Source organism: Panthera pardus, unplaced genomic scaffold (assembly GCF_024362965.1).
Source record: "Panthera pardus isolate Hobbes unplaced genomic scaffold, ASM2436296v1 HiC_scaffold_1, whole genome shotgun sequence".
In the NCBI taxonomy this organism is placed as follows: Eukaryota; Metazoa; Chordata; class Mammalia; order Carnivora; family Felidae; genus Panthera; species Panthera pardus.
The window spans coordinates 83,133,284-83,145,538 of NW_026526654.1; the positions used below are offsets into that span (position 1 = coordinate 83,133,284).

Genomic DNA, 12,255 nt, shown 5'->3' on the forward strand with positions numbered 1-12,255 from the left:
AGAAAGAGAAATGACTCACCCAAAATATCATGACCTTACTAATCACTGAAGTATGTCTATAACCCAGGAAGTGTGTATACTTTGTATTTGAGAAAAAAAGATCAGCCAGGCCTGTACGACCAGATTATCCACCAGGGTGGAAGTTCAGTTTTGAAGGACACTGACATTTAATCCTGAGAGTTTTTGATGCTACTTTATATTCTTAATGTGGCTGCATTTAGAAACGTGCATGTATCTATTAATGTTCTAAATTTAATGGTTTTAGGATATTACTTAAATCATCCGGTATAATAGGGCATATATGTGAATGAGGCTAGGACTGGAAAAAAATTGTGAGTTAAGAGAATTTAATATGACATGTACCCTTTTGCACGGGCAAGCAAGGTAAAGGTTCGAAGTGATCTTCGTGGAAAGATAGGACTTAAGGAAAATGAGAAGGCAATTTGTGAATAATACATTTCCAAAATTTGTTTTCCAGGATCTAGTTCAGGTTCGAAATTAAAAGGTCCTGAACTGAGTTTAAAAGGCTCCCAGCACATCATGCAAGCAGGCCAGACACTGTATCTCAAATGTAGGTAAGTGGCTGTGTTGGTTCCGGGATACCCTGGTTGCCTTTCCTAATGCAAAAATCATTCCCTGGCGGAGTAGAAACGTGGCCTCTCAGAGAACAAAGGTGGGGACTTCAGTGGTCTCTTGTGATCTGCAAAGTGCGAGCTGTATGCTCCAGCTTCATAAGGAGAGATTCACTCGGTCAAGGAGAGACACGGAAGGGATGCCCCTAGCCTTTTTTTTTTTTTTTTTTTTTTTTTTTTGCATTTTGCTTCCAAGTTGTTTAAAAGCTTTCTAAACGCCAAGTTGTGTCTCTGTCCAGAAGATGACCACCTTTCAAGGCCCTCAGAACAGCGCTTCCTAACGAAATGGATGCTTGGGACCTGGCCCCAGCCCTCACTGTGTTGTGTTTCCTTATCTGTGATTGCAGAGGGGAAGCAGCCCATTCATGGTCTTTGCCTGAAACAGTGAGAAAGGAAAGCAAAAGGCTGAGCATAACTAAATCTGCCTGTGGAAGGAATGATAAACAGTTCTGCAGTACTTTGACCTTGAACATGGCTCAAGCAAACCACACTGGCTTCTATAGCTGCAAATATCTATCTACACCCACTTCAAAGAAGAAGAAAACAGAATCTACAATCTATATATTTATTAATGGTAAGATCTCCGTTTTCTACATTCTGTTTGCCGTGAGATATAAATTCACCCTGGTCCCTTGGAAAGGGGGCATTCCTAGTGGTGAAGGACATGAACCAGGAAAGAGATTCTGCCCCCAGAAACTGGTGGAATGCATTTTCAGTGCATTTCTTGAGTGTCCGCTTCAGTCACAGTCCTCAAGGCCCGGTAGTCAATGATGTGCTCCCTGCAAGGAGGGACTCTTGTCTAGTTCGTTCACCGCCGTATCCATAGCACCGAGAGTAAATGGGTGGCCCGTCGCACAGTTGGATCAATAAATGAGCGACAAGATTTTAGTTCAATTAAGAGCAAAATAGAATGTAAGATTTCTTTTGTCCTTTAACACAACTGTATTCTCTTACGTGTCAGAATTGTAAAATACTGTTCTTTCTACTAAATTACAAAGGTAATGTTGCTAATGTCCCTTGAATGTTACAAAATTGTTTCCAGTTGATGATGTTGAATTATTTCGTGTTCATGGAGCAAGTATTGTAATGACAGTAGGAGCTGGCGTGTATCATTCCGTAGTAGAATGGGCAAAAGGTAAAAATGAATTGTTTTCCAGTTATAATTTTTGTGGCACTGTTTTTCACTCCTTGGAGAACGAACAAACCAAGTGATACTCAGAGGCGAGAGATGCAAAATCCTTAAAGAAATATACGTTGACGGTAGAAACGGGTCCCCAAGAAAGAATAAGGAAAATGGCCCATCATTTTGTTCTTCCTTGCTTAGTTCCAACCAATTTCCAAAACTTGTTGAGTGGGATTTAAAGCAACAACAACAACAAACCCCCAAGGCTCTAGAGAACGCAAAGCAAAATTAGTTGGCATCTGGCACAAAATCAAGTTAAAAAACCGAACAAGCAACCATTGCTGTCGATAGTCTAAATATACATGGTGGGTCTGCCTTCTGGTGAGTCCTTGCATTGGAGCGAGTTTGGGCAGGATTCTTTTTTTTTTTTTTTTTTTTTTTAAGCTTTGAAATGAGACAACTAGACCGTGTTTTACCGAGCAGAACATGTGATCGCCCAGATTCAGAACTAGTTTTAGGAGACAGTAGAACAGTTGTGTGATACAGTCAGTAACATCTTTCTAGCTTTGATCAGCCTGATTGAGACTCAGCTGCTTCTCTGCTCCTGTTTTTACATGTTGCACTTTTCCAAGGGGGTAGATAACAACTTACTAGCAGTTTGCCATCACAGGAATGGAGCAAATGTACTTCAAAGTAAGAGGGGGGGGAGTAGGTCTGGGATCTTGGCTTGGGGAAGTCAGGCCACTTCCCACAGGAGGCACGTGAGGGTGGCAGGCAGGAAATGCTGGAGTGGGGAGCGGCGCAGAGTAGGGCCGGAGACTTCCAGAGAGGTACCTTTGCAGCCCATGGAAAAAGGAGACACAACCTTTGATAGTGGTGCAAAAAAGTCACGGACCCGGCCACCCGTTCTCTTTTTCTAGTTCCACATAGTATGTTATGTTCTTTCTGGCACTCGTGGAGGAAAGAAAACGCTTTTATTCCCATCTCTCCAGAGGAATGGGAGAAGATTCATTCGTACTAAAATTCTCCTAAGAAACTTTTTCTCCTGTGGGTTTATCAGAATCCGACTTGCAAATCGGATACTCAGATGGGTAAAAAACAACCCCAAAAACATCTCTCTTATTTTTTTCCGAAAAAATAACGTTCAGCTCTTTTCACTTTTACCTCCTACACGCCTATTAAACTGTACTCTGAATAGTAACACCAGTTTTGTGGTCTTTCCTGATAGTGACGTTGATCTCATAACACGCTTCATTGAAGTCCAAGGTAGCTGCGATATAGTTTACGAAGCAATTGTAACTTTTCCAAATCGTGTAACATTTTACGCGTTTCCTATTTTCATTTGTTTTTTCAATTCCTTTGAAAAAATGCAGTCGTATGCTTCCATGTTAATGGAATACATACTCCGTTGCAGGTTTAATTTCTTTCGGGGGCACGAAACCTACCTCTGATGAGTCAGAATTGTCTCTGGGATTAAGAAAACTCCAACCAGTTCCTGATACACGGCTGTGATTACTCACTAGTCGTTCACTGGTTGTCACTTATTTATTATTGTTGAATGTTTACTTCAGAGCACGTTATTCTGTCTGGAGGACTTCTCTCCTGAGAAGCATCTGCAGATGTATATTGGCATTTGATTTTGGTTTTCTCTAAAGACGAGAAACGGTGTGAGACACATCTTTTGAGAGAGACTTAGGTTTGTGGTCCGATGGGGTGCCAAGGAAAAGAACCGGGGCCGTGTAGCTTTGTCCGTGGAAAGCCAGCATGTGAATTATAACCCAAACCATTATGTAGGCATTGTTGATTCCCTGCTGTGTAACCGGCAGTCTTCCCCCTTCCCAACTGGGCACCGATTCGCACACCACATCTCGTACGTGGTGTACAGAAAGATCAACATTGCCACTTTGGCATTACAGCTTGTTCAGATCCCCCAAGCCTCTGACATAATACGTTACATCAATTTAATTATTGGAGTAATTAACTTTAAGTACTTTAATTACTGAATGGTCTGGTAAATTACAATTTCCTTTAACGTAATAACTCCTTACGTTTATATTTTCTTTGCGTTTAAACCGATGGGTTTGTTTGCGTCGTGCCATTTTGTTCTTGCCACCACCCCTCGAAGCATTCCTTTTCGTTTTCCAAGCGAAGGACCTGAGACCCACTTCACGTTGAGGCTACGTGGGGAGTGACCAGAAGAGTATTAGCAGCAGAGTAAGGAAGTCAGGTTTTTCCCTTCCGAGTCTCCCCGTGGTGGGAGGACATCCAGAGAGGGCAAGACAGAGGCGGGGAGACCCGGGAGGGGGTTGTTGAGTGCACTGAGGCAGGAGAGCTGGTGGTCCCAGGTCGCTTTGGCAGCCACGGGGAAGTGGAGGAGTCGGTGGGTTGGAGGGATTCAGTTGACCTTGGTGGGTGGTTGGGTCGTGGCAGGTGAGGAAGAGCAGTCAGAGACCTTCGGATTTCCGGAGGGGACCTGGGCACCTCGTTCCCGAACCCATACTCAGGGAGAGCTTTGTCTCACTAAATGACACCGATGCAAAGACAGTCATCCTCCTCTCCCGATACACCCTGGGCTTGGGCTTGATAAAATGACTGCTGAGTGGGAGTAGTTGAAAGACACTATATGCCTTTTAAAAAATTGTTCCCGCAAAATGAATGGATTCCACCCCCGCCCCCCCCCCCCCCCAGACTCCCCGCGTAGTTATAGCTACGAAATTCTGGGTCACAAAGAAAAGCAAATTGTAAAGCGCTCCTTCATGCTTTGCTACTTGCAAACTAAGATTTCTAGATGACTAGTAATGTAAGGGCTACTTAGGTGGTGTTCACCCCCCCTTTGCAGAGAGGAAGGAATGCGTTTGCACGGCTTTTCTGCCGCGGGTATACACAAGAAATTGGCTCCAGCTCAGCCTTTCCTAAAAGGAGGATTTCATTGAAACTCTTACGGTAATATGTGAGTTGGGGCCATAAAGTAAGAAAATGGAACAGAAGTTTTTAATGGCATCTCCGAAGTATTTAATATTTTGTCAGCATCTCCGGTTTAGTTAGGAAGACCTTGAACTTAGCATGATGAGTTCCCCACACTGTGAAGTCAGCCCGGATTCCTCCTCTCTCCACGACCGAGCCTTTCCGGGCTATTTAAGAATAATGTCCTCTGTTGAAAAACTATAATGGAAAAGGGGGAAAAAATGGATGTGCGTGTGTTACCTGCTGGGTGAATATCTCCTACCTCTTCCCTGTAGAAGAAACTCATCTTTTTTTTATCCTGCTTCTCTTTACCTGATTGCTTTTCTCTCGGAGACTATGAAAGCAAAGTGGAGAATTTTCGTAACATTTTTTTTCTCCATTGGTTCTCTCCTATGTGTAAAACTCATGAGACATGCATAGCAGCTTAATTTCAGGTAAAAAAAAAAAAAAAAAAAAAAAAAAAGATCAGACACGCTGGGTACATCACTGAAAAGTAGCAGAGGTTCTAATGACTCTGATATTCTGGGAGAGGTGGGACACCTGGCTGGCTCATTCAGTGGAGCATGTGACTCTCGCTCTTGGGGCCGTGAGTTCGAACCCCATGTTGGGCACAGAAATTACTTAAAAGCATTTTCCAGATACTCTGGGAGAGAATGATCATCACGCCTTCACGGAAAATGAGAAGAAGCTCTACCTGGCTATGGGACGCCCAGCAAATAAAAATACTAATGGCACAGACATTCTGAGAAGGGTCCAATTACTTGTTTTTTTATTTTTTAAGTGTTTGTTTATTTTTGAGAGAGAGAGAGAGCACAAGGAGGAAAGGGGCAGAGGGAGAGGGAGACACAGAATCTGAAACAGGTTCCAGGCTCTGAGCTGGCAGCACAGCCAGAGCTGAGCCACCCAGGCGTCCCTCATTTGAGTTATTTTATTTTTGAGAGTGGGAGAGAGAGAGAGGGGGTCGGGGGACAGGTAGAGAGAGAGGGAGACAGAGAATCCAAAGCAGGCTGCATACTGTCAGCGCAGAGCCTGATGCAGGGCACAGGGCTTGAAGTCATAAGCCGTGAGATCATGACCTGAGCCAACGTCTTAAGCGACGCTTAACCGACTGAGTCACTAGGGCACAGCCCGATGTACTCGTTTGTACAGAACTTCAGAGTTTCCTGAAGAGCTTTTACATAATTATCTCTGAGATAAACTATGCTGGTCTTATTTCTTCCCTTTTCTGGACGAGAGAGCAGCTTCAGTGACCTTCATGAGACAGAGCTCACAAAATGACAAGCCAGGATGGGGATCCAGGTGATCCCCGGGTGTTGTCACGACCCTGGCGTTTCAGCTGCTGACTTCAGACAACACTAATTGTCGTTCGGTGGATTGTCTCGTTCTTAAAATTTTTTAAATTTCAAATTCAATTTCTTTTGAGGAGTGATCGCCTAAGCTGGTTTCAGAGTGTTTTTCTGAGCGACAGATAGACCTTAGAGAAACTTCTCTTGATCCCGGAGAGCCTTGTGTTGTCACCTGTTGGGAAGAGTCACCTGTTTGGGTGCCAGTTGCATGCACAGTGCTCCGTTACCCTGCTGTGTTCTAGCTCACGCGACACGGGAAGGAGACATCACTCTATTTACCAAGTTGATCAGGGCTTTTTATTTTTTATTTAATTTATTTTTTTATTAAAATTTTTAATGTTTATTTATTTTTGAAAGAGAGAGACAGAGCACGAGCAGGGGAGGGGCAGAGAGTGAGGGAGACACCGAATCCGAAGCAGGCTCCAGGCTCTGAGCTGTCAAAACAGAGCCCAACACGGGGCTCGAACTCACGGACCAGGAGGAGATCATGACCCGAGCCGAAGTCGGCTGCCTCACCGACTGAGCCACCCAGGTGTGGTCAGAGCTTTTTAAAACGTACATCCCAACCTGCTAATGGTCTGTGGAAGCAAATTAATGGGTTGTAATCGGCATTAAAACAGTAACAATAAAGCAGAATAGAATGGAAAATATCCAAGTATATTGCAAGACGCAAGGGTCAGCGTTATTTAGGGAAACTTTTTTTTTTTAATTTTTTTTTTAATGTTTATTTATTTTGGGGACAGAGAGAGACAGAGCATGAATGGGGGAGGGGCAGAGAGAGAGAGGGAGACACAGAATCGGAAGCAGGCTCCAGGCTCTGAGCCATCAGCCCAGAGCCTGACGCAAGGCTCGAACTCACGGACCGCGAGATCGTGACCTGAGCTGAAGTCGGATGCTTAACCGACTGAGCCACCCAGGCACCCCATAGGGAAACTTTTAAATAAAACTTTTGTTTCCATGTGATGCACGTACGCATACACACATGTACACACTTGTATTTTACGTGTGTGTGTCTGTGCGCATATGTGGATCAAACGGAAACAAAAGTTTAAAGAGTCTAATGTAAAATGTATGTCTTATTATGGAGCTCAGTAGAGTCAGTTGAAAATTTCAAACTTCCCCAAGTTTAAGCAAGTAAACTTAGTAAAGTGTTAGCTAGTGTAGACAGCGTAGGTCATCCCTATACTTTGTGTTTAGGGAAACAGCACCAGTTATAAGCACGACGGTGTTTTTTGCACAGTGCTGACGCAGAGGCGTGGGGACAGCTCCGTCGTGGAGAGAACCGCTCTCCTCCCGTGGATGTGACTGCCCCGCTGCTGGGTGCTCCTGTACAGGACAGTCACCGCGTTCCCGAAACGCATCTCCCGCAAATCGGTGTGACCCCGGAGGGGCCGTTGGCAGACGGAGGTGATCTGCAGACGTGGGTCACACATCTGCTCCGTGCAAGGCCCCGTCGCCTGTTCTGTGGGAGGCACGGAGAGCAAAGGTCAGGGGTCTTAACGATTTTGGAGCCCCCCTGGGCTAGGACCGTGACCCAAAATAGATTTGGGAGCATTTTAAGATGCACAGGTTTAACTTTCTTCGAGAACAACTGTTGTTCAAAAGTGGGTCTTTTAAAAAAAATGTTTTTTAACCTTTATTTTCTGAGAGAGAGATGGCATGAGTGGGGGAGGGGCAGAGAGAGAGAGAGAGAGAGAGAGAGAGAGAGAGAGAGAGAGAATGTGAAGTAGGCTCTAGGCTCTGAGCCGTCAGCACAGAGCTTGACACGGGGCTCGAGCCCACAAACCACGGGATCAGGACCTGAGCAGAAGTCGGACAATTAACTGACTGAGCCACCCAGGTGCCCAAAGAGTGGGTCTTTCTAAGGAGTGAAGACGAATCTTCAACGGTCCTTCTTGAGTCCCCCGTGCCAGTGTCCCGTGAAGCGTGGATGTTCTGTTCTAACACTGCCCTCCATTGGGTTCCTACCCGGGTCTCACGCACAGCGGGTCCCTCGCCGGCTGCTCAGGTGACACAGCTTAGCCGGGTGATGTCTGGGCAGTTGGCATTTGTTGCCCAGTTTGCTCTCCTGGTGTGGCCAATCCAACCAGCCGAGCTGCCCTTACACGCAGGGACATCAGTGAAAACAGTAGCGGTCTGCATGCAGATTTACTTACGGAGCCTCGTGGCTTCCACCCTTTCCCCCGCGGCGATGACAACATTTGAAAGGTGGCACGCGCAAAGGCTGTTGGGATTGCGTCCTCTGGCCTGCCCGGTCAGATCCACGGGCCAGGACCGTGATGCGCGGGGAGGGCATCGCGGGGCCGGACAGACTCTCAGAGCTTCTAAAATCCTTTCAGTGGAATCGCTGGCATGTTTTCGTGAGAGAAACTTTAAAGAGAAAATCCCGTTCCTCTTCGTCAGAATTCTCCTCCAAGGGGAGAGAGGCTTAAACAGTTTACATTCTGTAGAACGAAAGAAAATTCAGAGACCGACTCTGACAAACAAAACTCTTACCCGGACTAGCCGGCTGAATTCTTTAGGTCTGGATTTCCTGGCAAAAATCTATGACATTATCTGTTATTGCTTGGTTAATGTTGAAGGGCATCTCCAGCTTTAAAAGTCAGTTTTCATTTGTTGCCATTTTAACATCGTTGCCTCATGTGTTTGTTCAGGAGACAGATGATCACATTGGGGTGAACAAAGTTGGGGCTCTCGGCCTCCTGGAAACCCAGGTGGGCTTCCAAAAACGATAACACTTTCAGGCTCATTTGCATTTCTAGAATTCTACCACAAATGATCTTCTTTAAGGAATTCCTGGGAGCATTCTGGCCTGTCTCTGCATACAGCTTCATCAGAAATCTAGCGCAAGGTCAGATTTGGCCGGTTGGTTTTTTTTTTTTTTTCTTTTTTTTTCATTTTGATGAGGTTGTGTAAAAAGGGAAAGAAATATTTCTAGGATTTAAAATATACACTGATGACACTGTTGATTGGAATGGCAGAATTTTTTCCTTGGGAAACAGACCCCTCTACACCCTAGGTCTGTACTCCCTCTAGGGCCCAAGCATGAAGGAGATTATCCATTCTATCCATCACTGGGGACAGCTGATTAGGACCACATGGAGAGAGTTTAGAGAAGAGTAACTTAACTCTTATCCATTCTCCTTTCCAGCTATGTGAAATTTTGATAGAAGGCCTTCTTGGTATCTTTAAGCCCTGACATTTCACATTTCCTTTCTAGAAACATTTTTGTCATTAGACGCCAAGGGTCTTTGGCCATAGAAAACACTTGCATGTGACTGGGATAGAAGCCACTCATGTTGGTAACTCTGTTGATAGTCGAGAGCATTGCATTCTCTTAGCCCCTGCCCCAGACCTTGGGTTCACCTAGCATATTCCTAGGGATTCGGCCTGAGCACTTGATGGTACCTGCCAAGAGTTTGGGCCGTTCCTTCAGAAAGAGAGCATTTCCTGACACTCCCTAGGCTCCCTACCAGAAAATATGGGCATGCCAGCCTGCTAAGCTTTGCTAGCAAATACACACTTGGGTATCAACAGGCCTTGAGTCCAGCTACATAAATACTAAAAAATAATCAGAATGAACATAGTCTCGAATGAGCCATTTGGACACAACCTAAGACTTCGAGACGTTAACCATTGAGGTACGATCGTGAAATCTCAGGATGGCAGTGAAGTCCAAAGGCAATAAAACTGACCATACCCTGTCATTTTCCTTCTACGGTGAAGAAGCGTGGAAAACAGTACCTCAAAACTTTATGGTTTTAAGGATTTTTAAAAATCTCCTTTAAGTAATCTTTTAAGAAAAACGAGCAAGGGACTTTTTCAAGGAGAAATCCCCTTAAGCTGAAAAGGCTTTAAGTTTCTGACATTTTGTAACGTTCTTTAACAATGATAACAAAATGCCTGCCCTGCCCGGAGACCAAGAGAAGATCTGTTTTGATCTTTATGGTCCTTGCAGGTCTGATACTCTTAAGTTTTCCTTCACTCTTGAAAAGATCCGTTGTTTGGTCGTCTGTGGCATGCTTTCTGGGTTGCCTGGGCATCCTCGTGGCTCACCGATGGTGCTACCTAGAAATCGGTGACTTACTGGGACCGTAAACACCCTCCCCGCTTTCCCTCATCACACGTCCACCATGTCAACGACATGCTCGGATTCCAATTAGGTTCAAATCCCTGTTCTGATTCCGGCTAAGTCTTTGACTTTGGACGAATTCCTTAGTAAGAACGATCGTTAACCCCGAGGTCTTACCCTGCTGGACGCCATGCTAAGCGCTTCGCGTATGGTGAAGCCCTGTGAGTGACGCTGTCATTCTCGTCTCCGTTTCGCAGAAGGGCCAGGGAACTTGCTGCCACAAGTCCCGCATGTAGTACATGGTAGAGAAGGAAGGAAAGTGCTTGCCCTTCCCCACCTCCAACGGTCGAGAGGTCGTACCCGTGAACTTGCGAGGTGAGGGTGAAACATTGAGTTTTAGCATTGGGCCTGCCGTGTGGACCATCTGCGTGTGTACTGTGACGACTCCTGTTGTTCATTCGACCAGCTGCTGAGCGTCAGCCTCCTTGCCTGTAAGATGGGAAGAGTATTACTTCTGGGGTCATTAGGAGATTAAATGAGATAATAGACACAGCCCTGTGCCTGCACTTAGGAGGATCAATTGGCAGTAATTACTCTGTGTGAAAGGCGGCATGCTGGGCAGAGTAGAAATCACAGAGATGAGGCCCTCAACTCTCAAGGGGCCGGGAATTGTTCGAGCAAATGAAATAGGTTATGATGAGCCAAGGAACACAGACTAGGGACCTTCTGCCTGGGGTGCTTCCCCCTGCCCCGCCTTCCCATGCCTCCCTCCAGCTCTTCTGTACCAGCAGGTCTCAACTTAAACACCCTCCCCCCATTCTGGAAACCTCCTCAGGGTCCCCCGAACTAGCTTTGGAACATTCCTTTCACATGGGACCCCCCCCCTCACCCCAGCCTCTGGGAGGACCAGGGCTGACAGTGCGAGCTTAAGCACCCGGTGCAGGGTCCAGTGACGGGAAGTGCTCAAGAATGTTCGCCAAATAAAAGAGACACATGTGGGATTTTTCAGTTACGCTAGCCTTACCTCACCTCCCGGACTTGGAGGAGGAAATTGAGGGCATGCTGAGCAAATGAGTAAAATCTTGGGAGCAAAAACTCACCTGTCATGTGACGGCATCACGATCCAAGAAGTCTCCTGCAGACAGAATAGCGAGCTGGGATTAACAAAATGAGATGTGACAGTAATTAGTGTAAAGGACTATGTGTGGCTTGCAAAACCCACTGGCCGCCCTAGGGCCTTCTGGGGGAGGCTGTGGCTGAACGAGCGCGCACGAGGGAGACTCCACATCGGCCAAGGCAATGAATCCAGTCTCAGGCTGCGTTAGTAAATACGTGGCATTCAGAATAAAGGCGGTGCCCGTCTTGCCGTTTAGTTTGTGCTTCAGGACGGACCATGAAAACGGGAATTTTAAGCAAGTTGCTCGACCCCTCTAAACTGCATTGTCACCATCTGTAAAATGGGCACCCGCCTCAAAGGGTTGGGGGCTTTAAATAATTGGATGACTTTATGATCTTCGCTGGCAAGGAACAACCCGAGAAAGGAACTGAAATGTTTGAAGAGGTAAAGAATTGCACGGGGGAAAATAGGAGGCACTATGTGATAGCCTCTTTCAAAGTTTTCTTTTTTTAAAAAAAATTTACTTTAATGTTTTTATTTATTTTTGAGACAGAGACAGAGCATGGACGGGGGGAGGGCCAGAGAGAGAGGGAGACACAGAATCTGAAGCAGGCTCCAGGCTCTGAGCCATCAGCACAGAGCCCGATGCGGGGCTCGAACTCACGGACCGTGAGATCATGACCTGAACCGAAGTCGGATGCTTAACCGACTGAGCCACCGAGGCGCCCCCAAAGTTTTCTTACATGAGGAAGAGACCAAGCTTCTTCAGCTCTATGACCCTAGATGACAGAACTGCTATCTAAGAATGAAAGAAGTCAAGATAGGCAGCTTTCAGCTTGACATAAGGAAACACTTTCTAACGTCCAAAGCTGTCCAAAATGAAGTGTCTCGGGACGTGGTGAGTTCCCCGTGTGTCTGGCTATTCAAACATAGGGCAGGTGCTCACTGGGTGGGTTTGGACGAGACGATGCCTCAGCGTCCTTCCGCTGTTGAGGCTCACC

The 12,255-nt window shown here is 46.0% G+C and overlaps 1 protein-coding gene across 1 annotated transcript in view; it reads left to right on the plus strand.

Moving 5' to 3' along the window:
• Window positions 1–12,255, plus strand: part of FLT1 (fms related receptor tyrosine kinase 1) — a 173,959-nt gene that overhangs the window by 25,962 nt on the left and 135,742 nt on the right. The window contains exons 3-4 of the mRNA XM_019447888.2: window positions 479–575; window positions 980–1,206. Of these exons, the coding sequence (XP_019303433.2) occupies window positions 479–575; window positions 980–1,206 (324 nt within the window). The remainder of the gene's footprint in view (window positions 1–478; window positions 576–979; window positions 1,207–12,255) is intronic.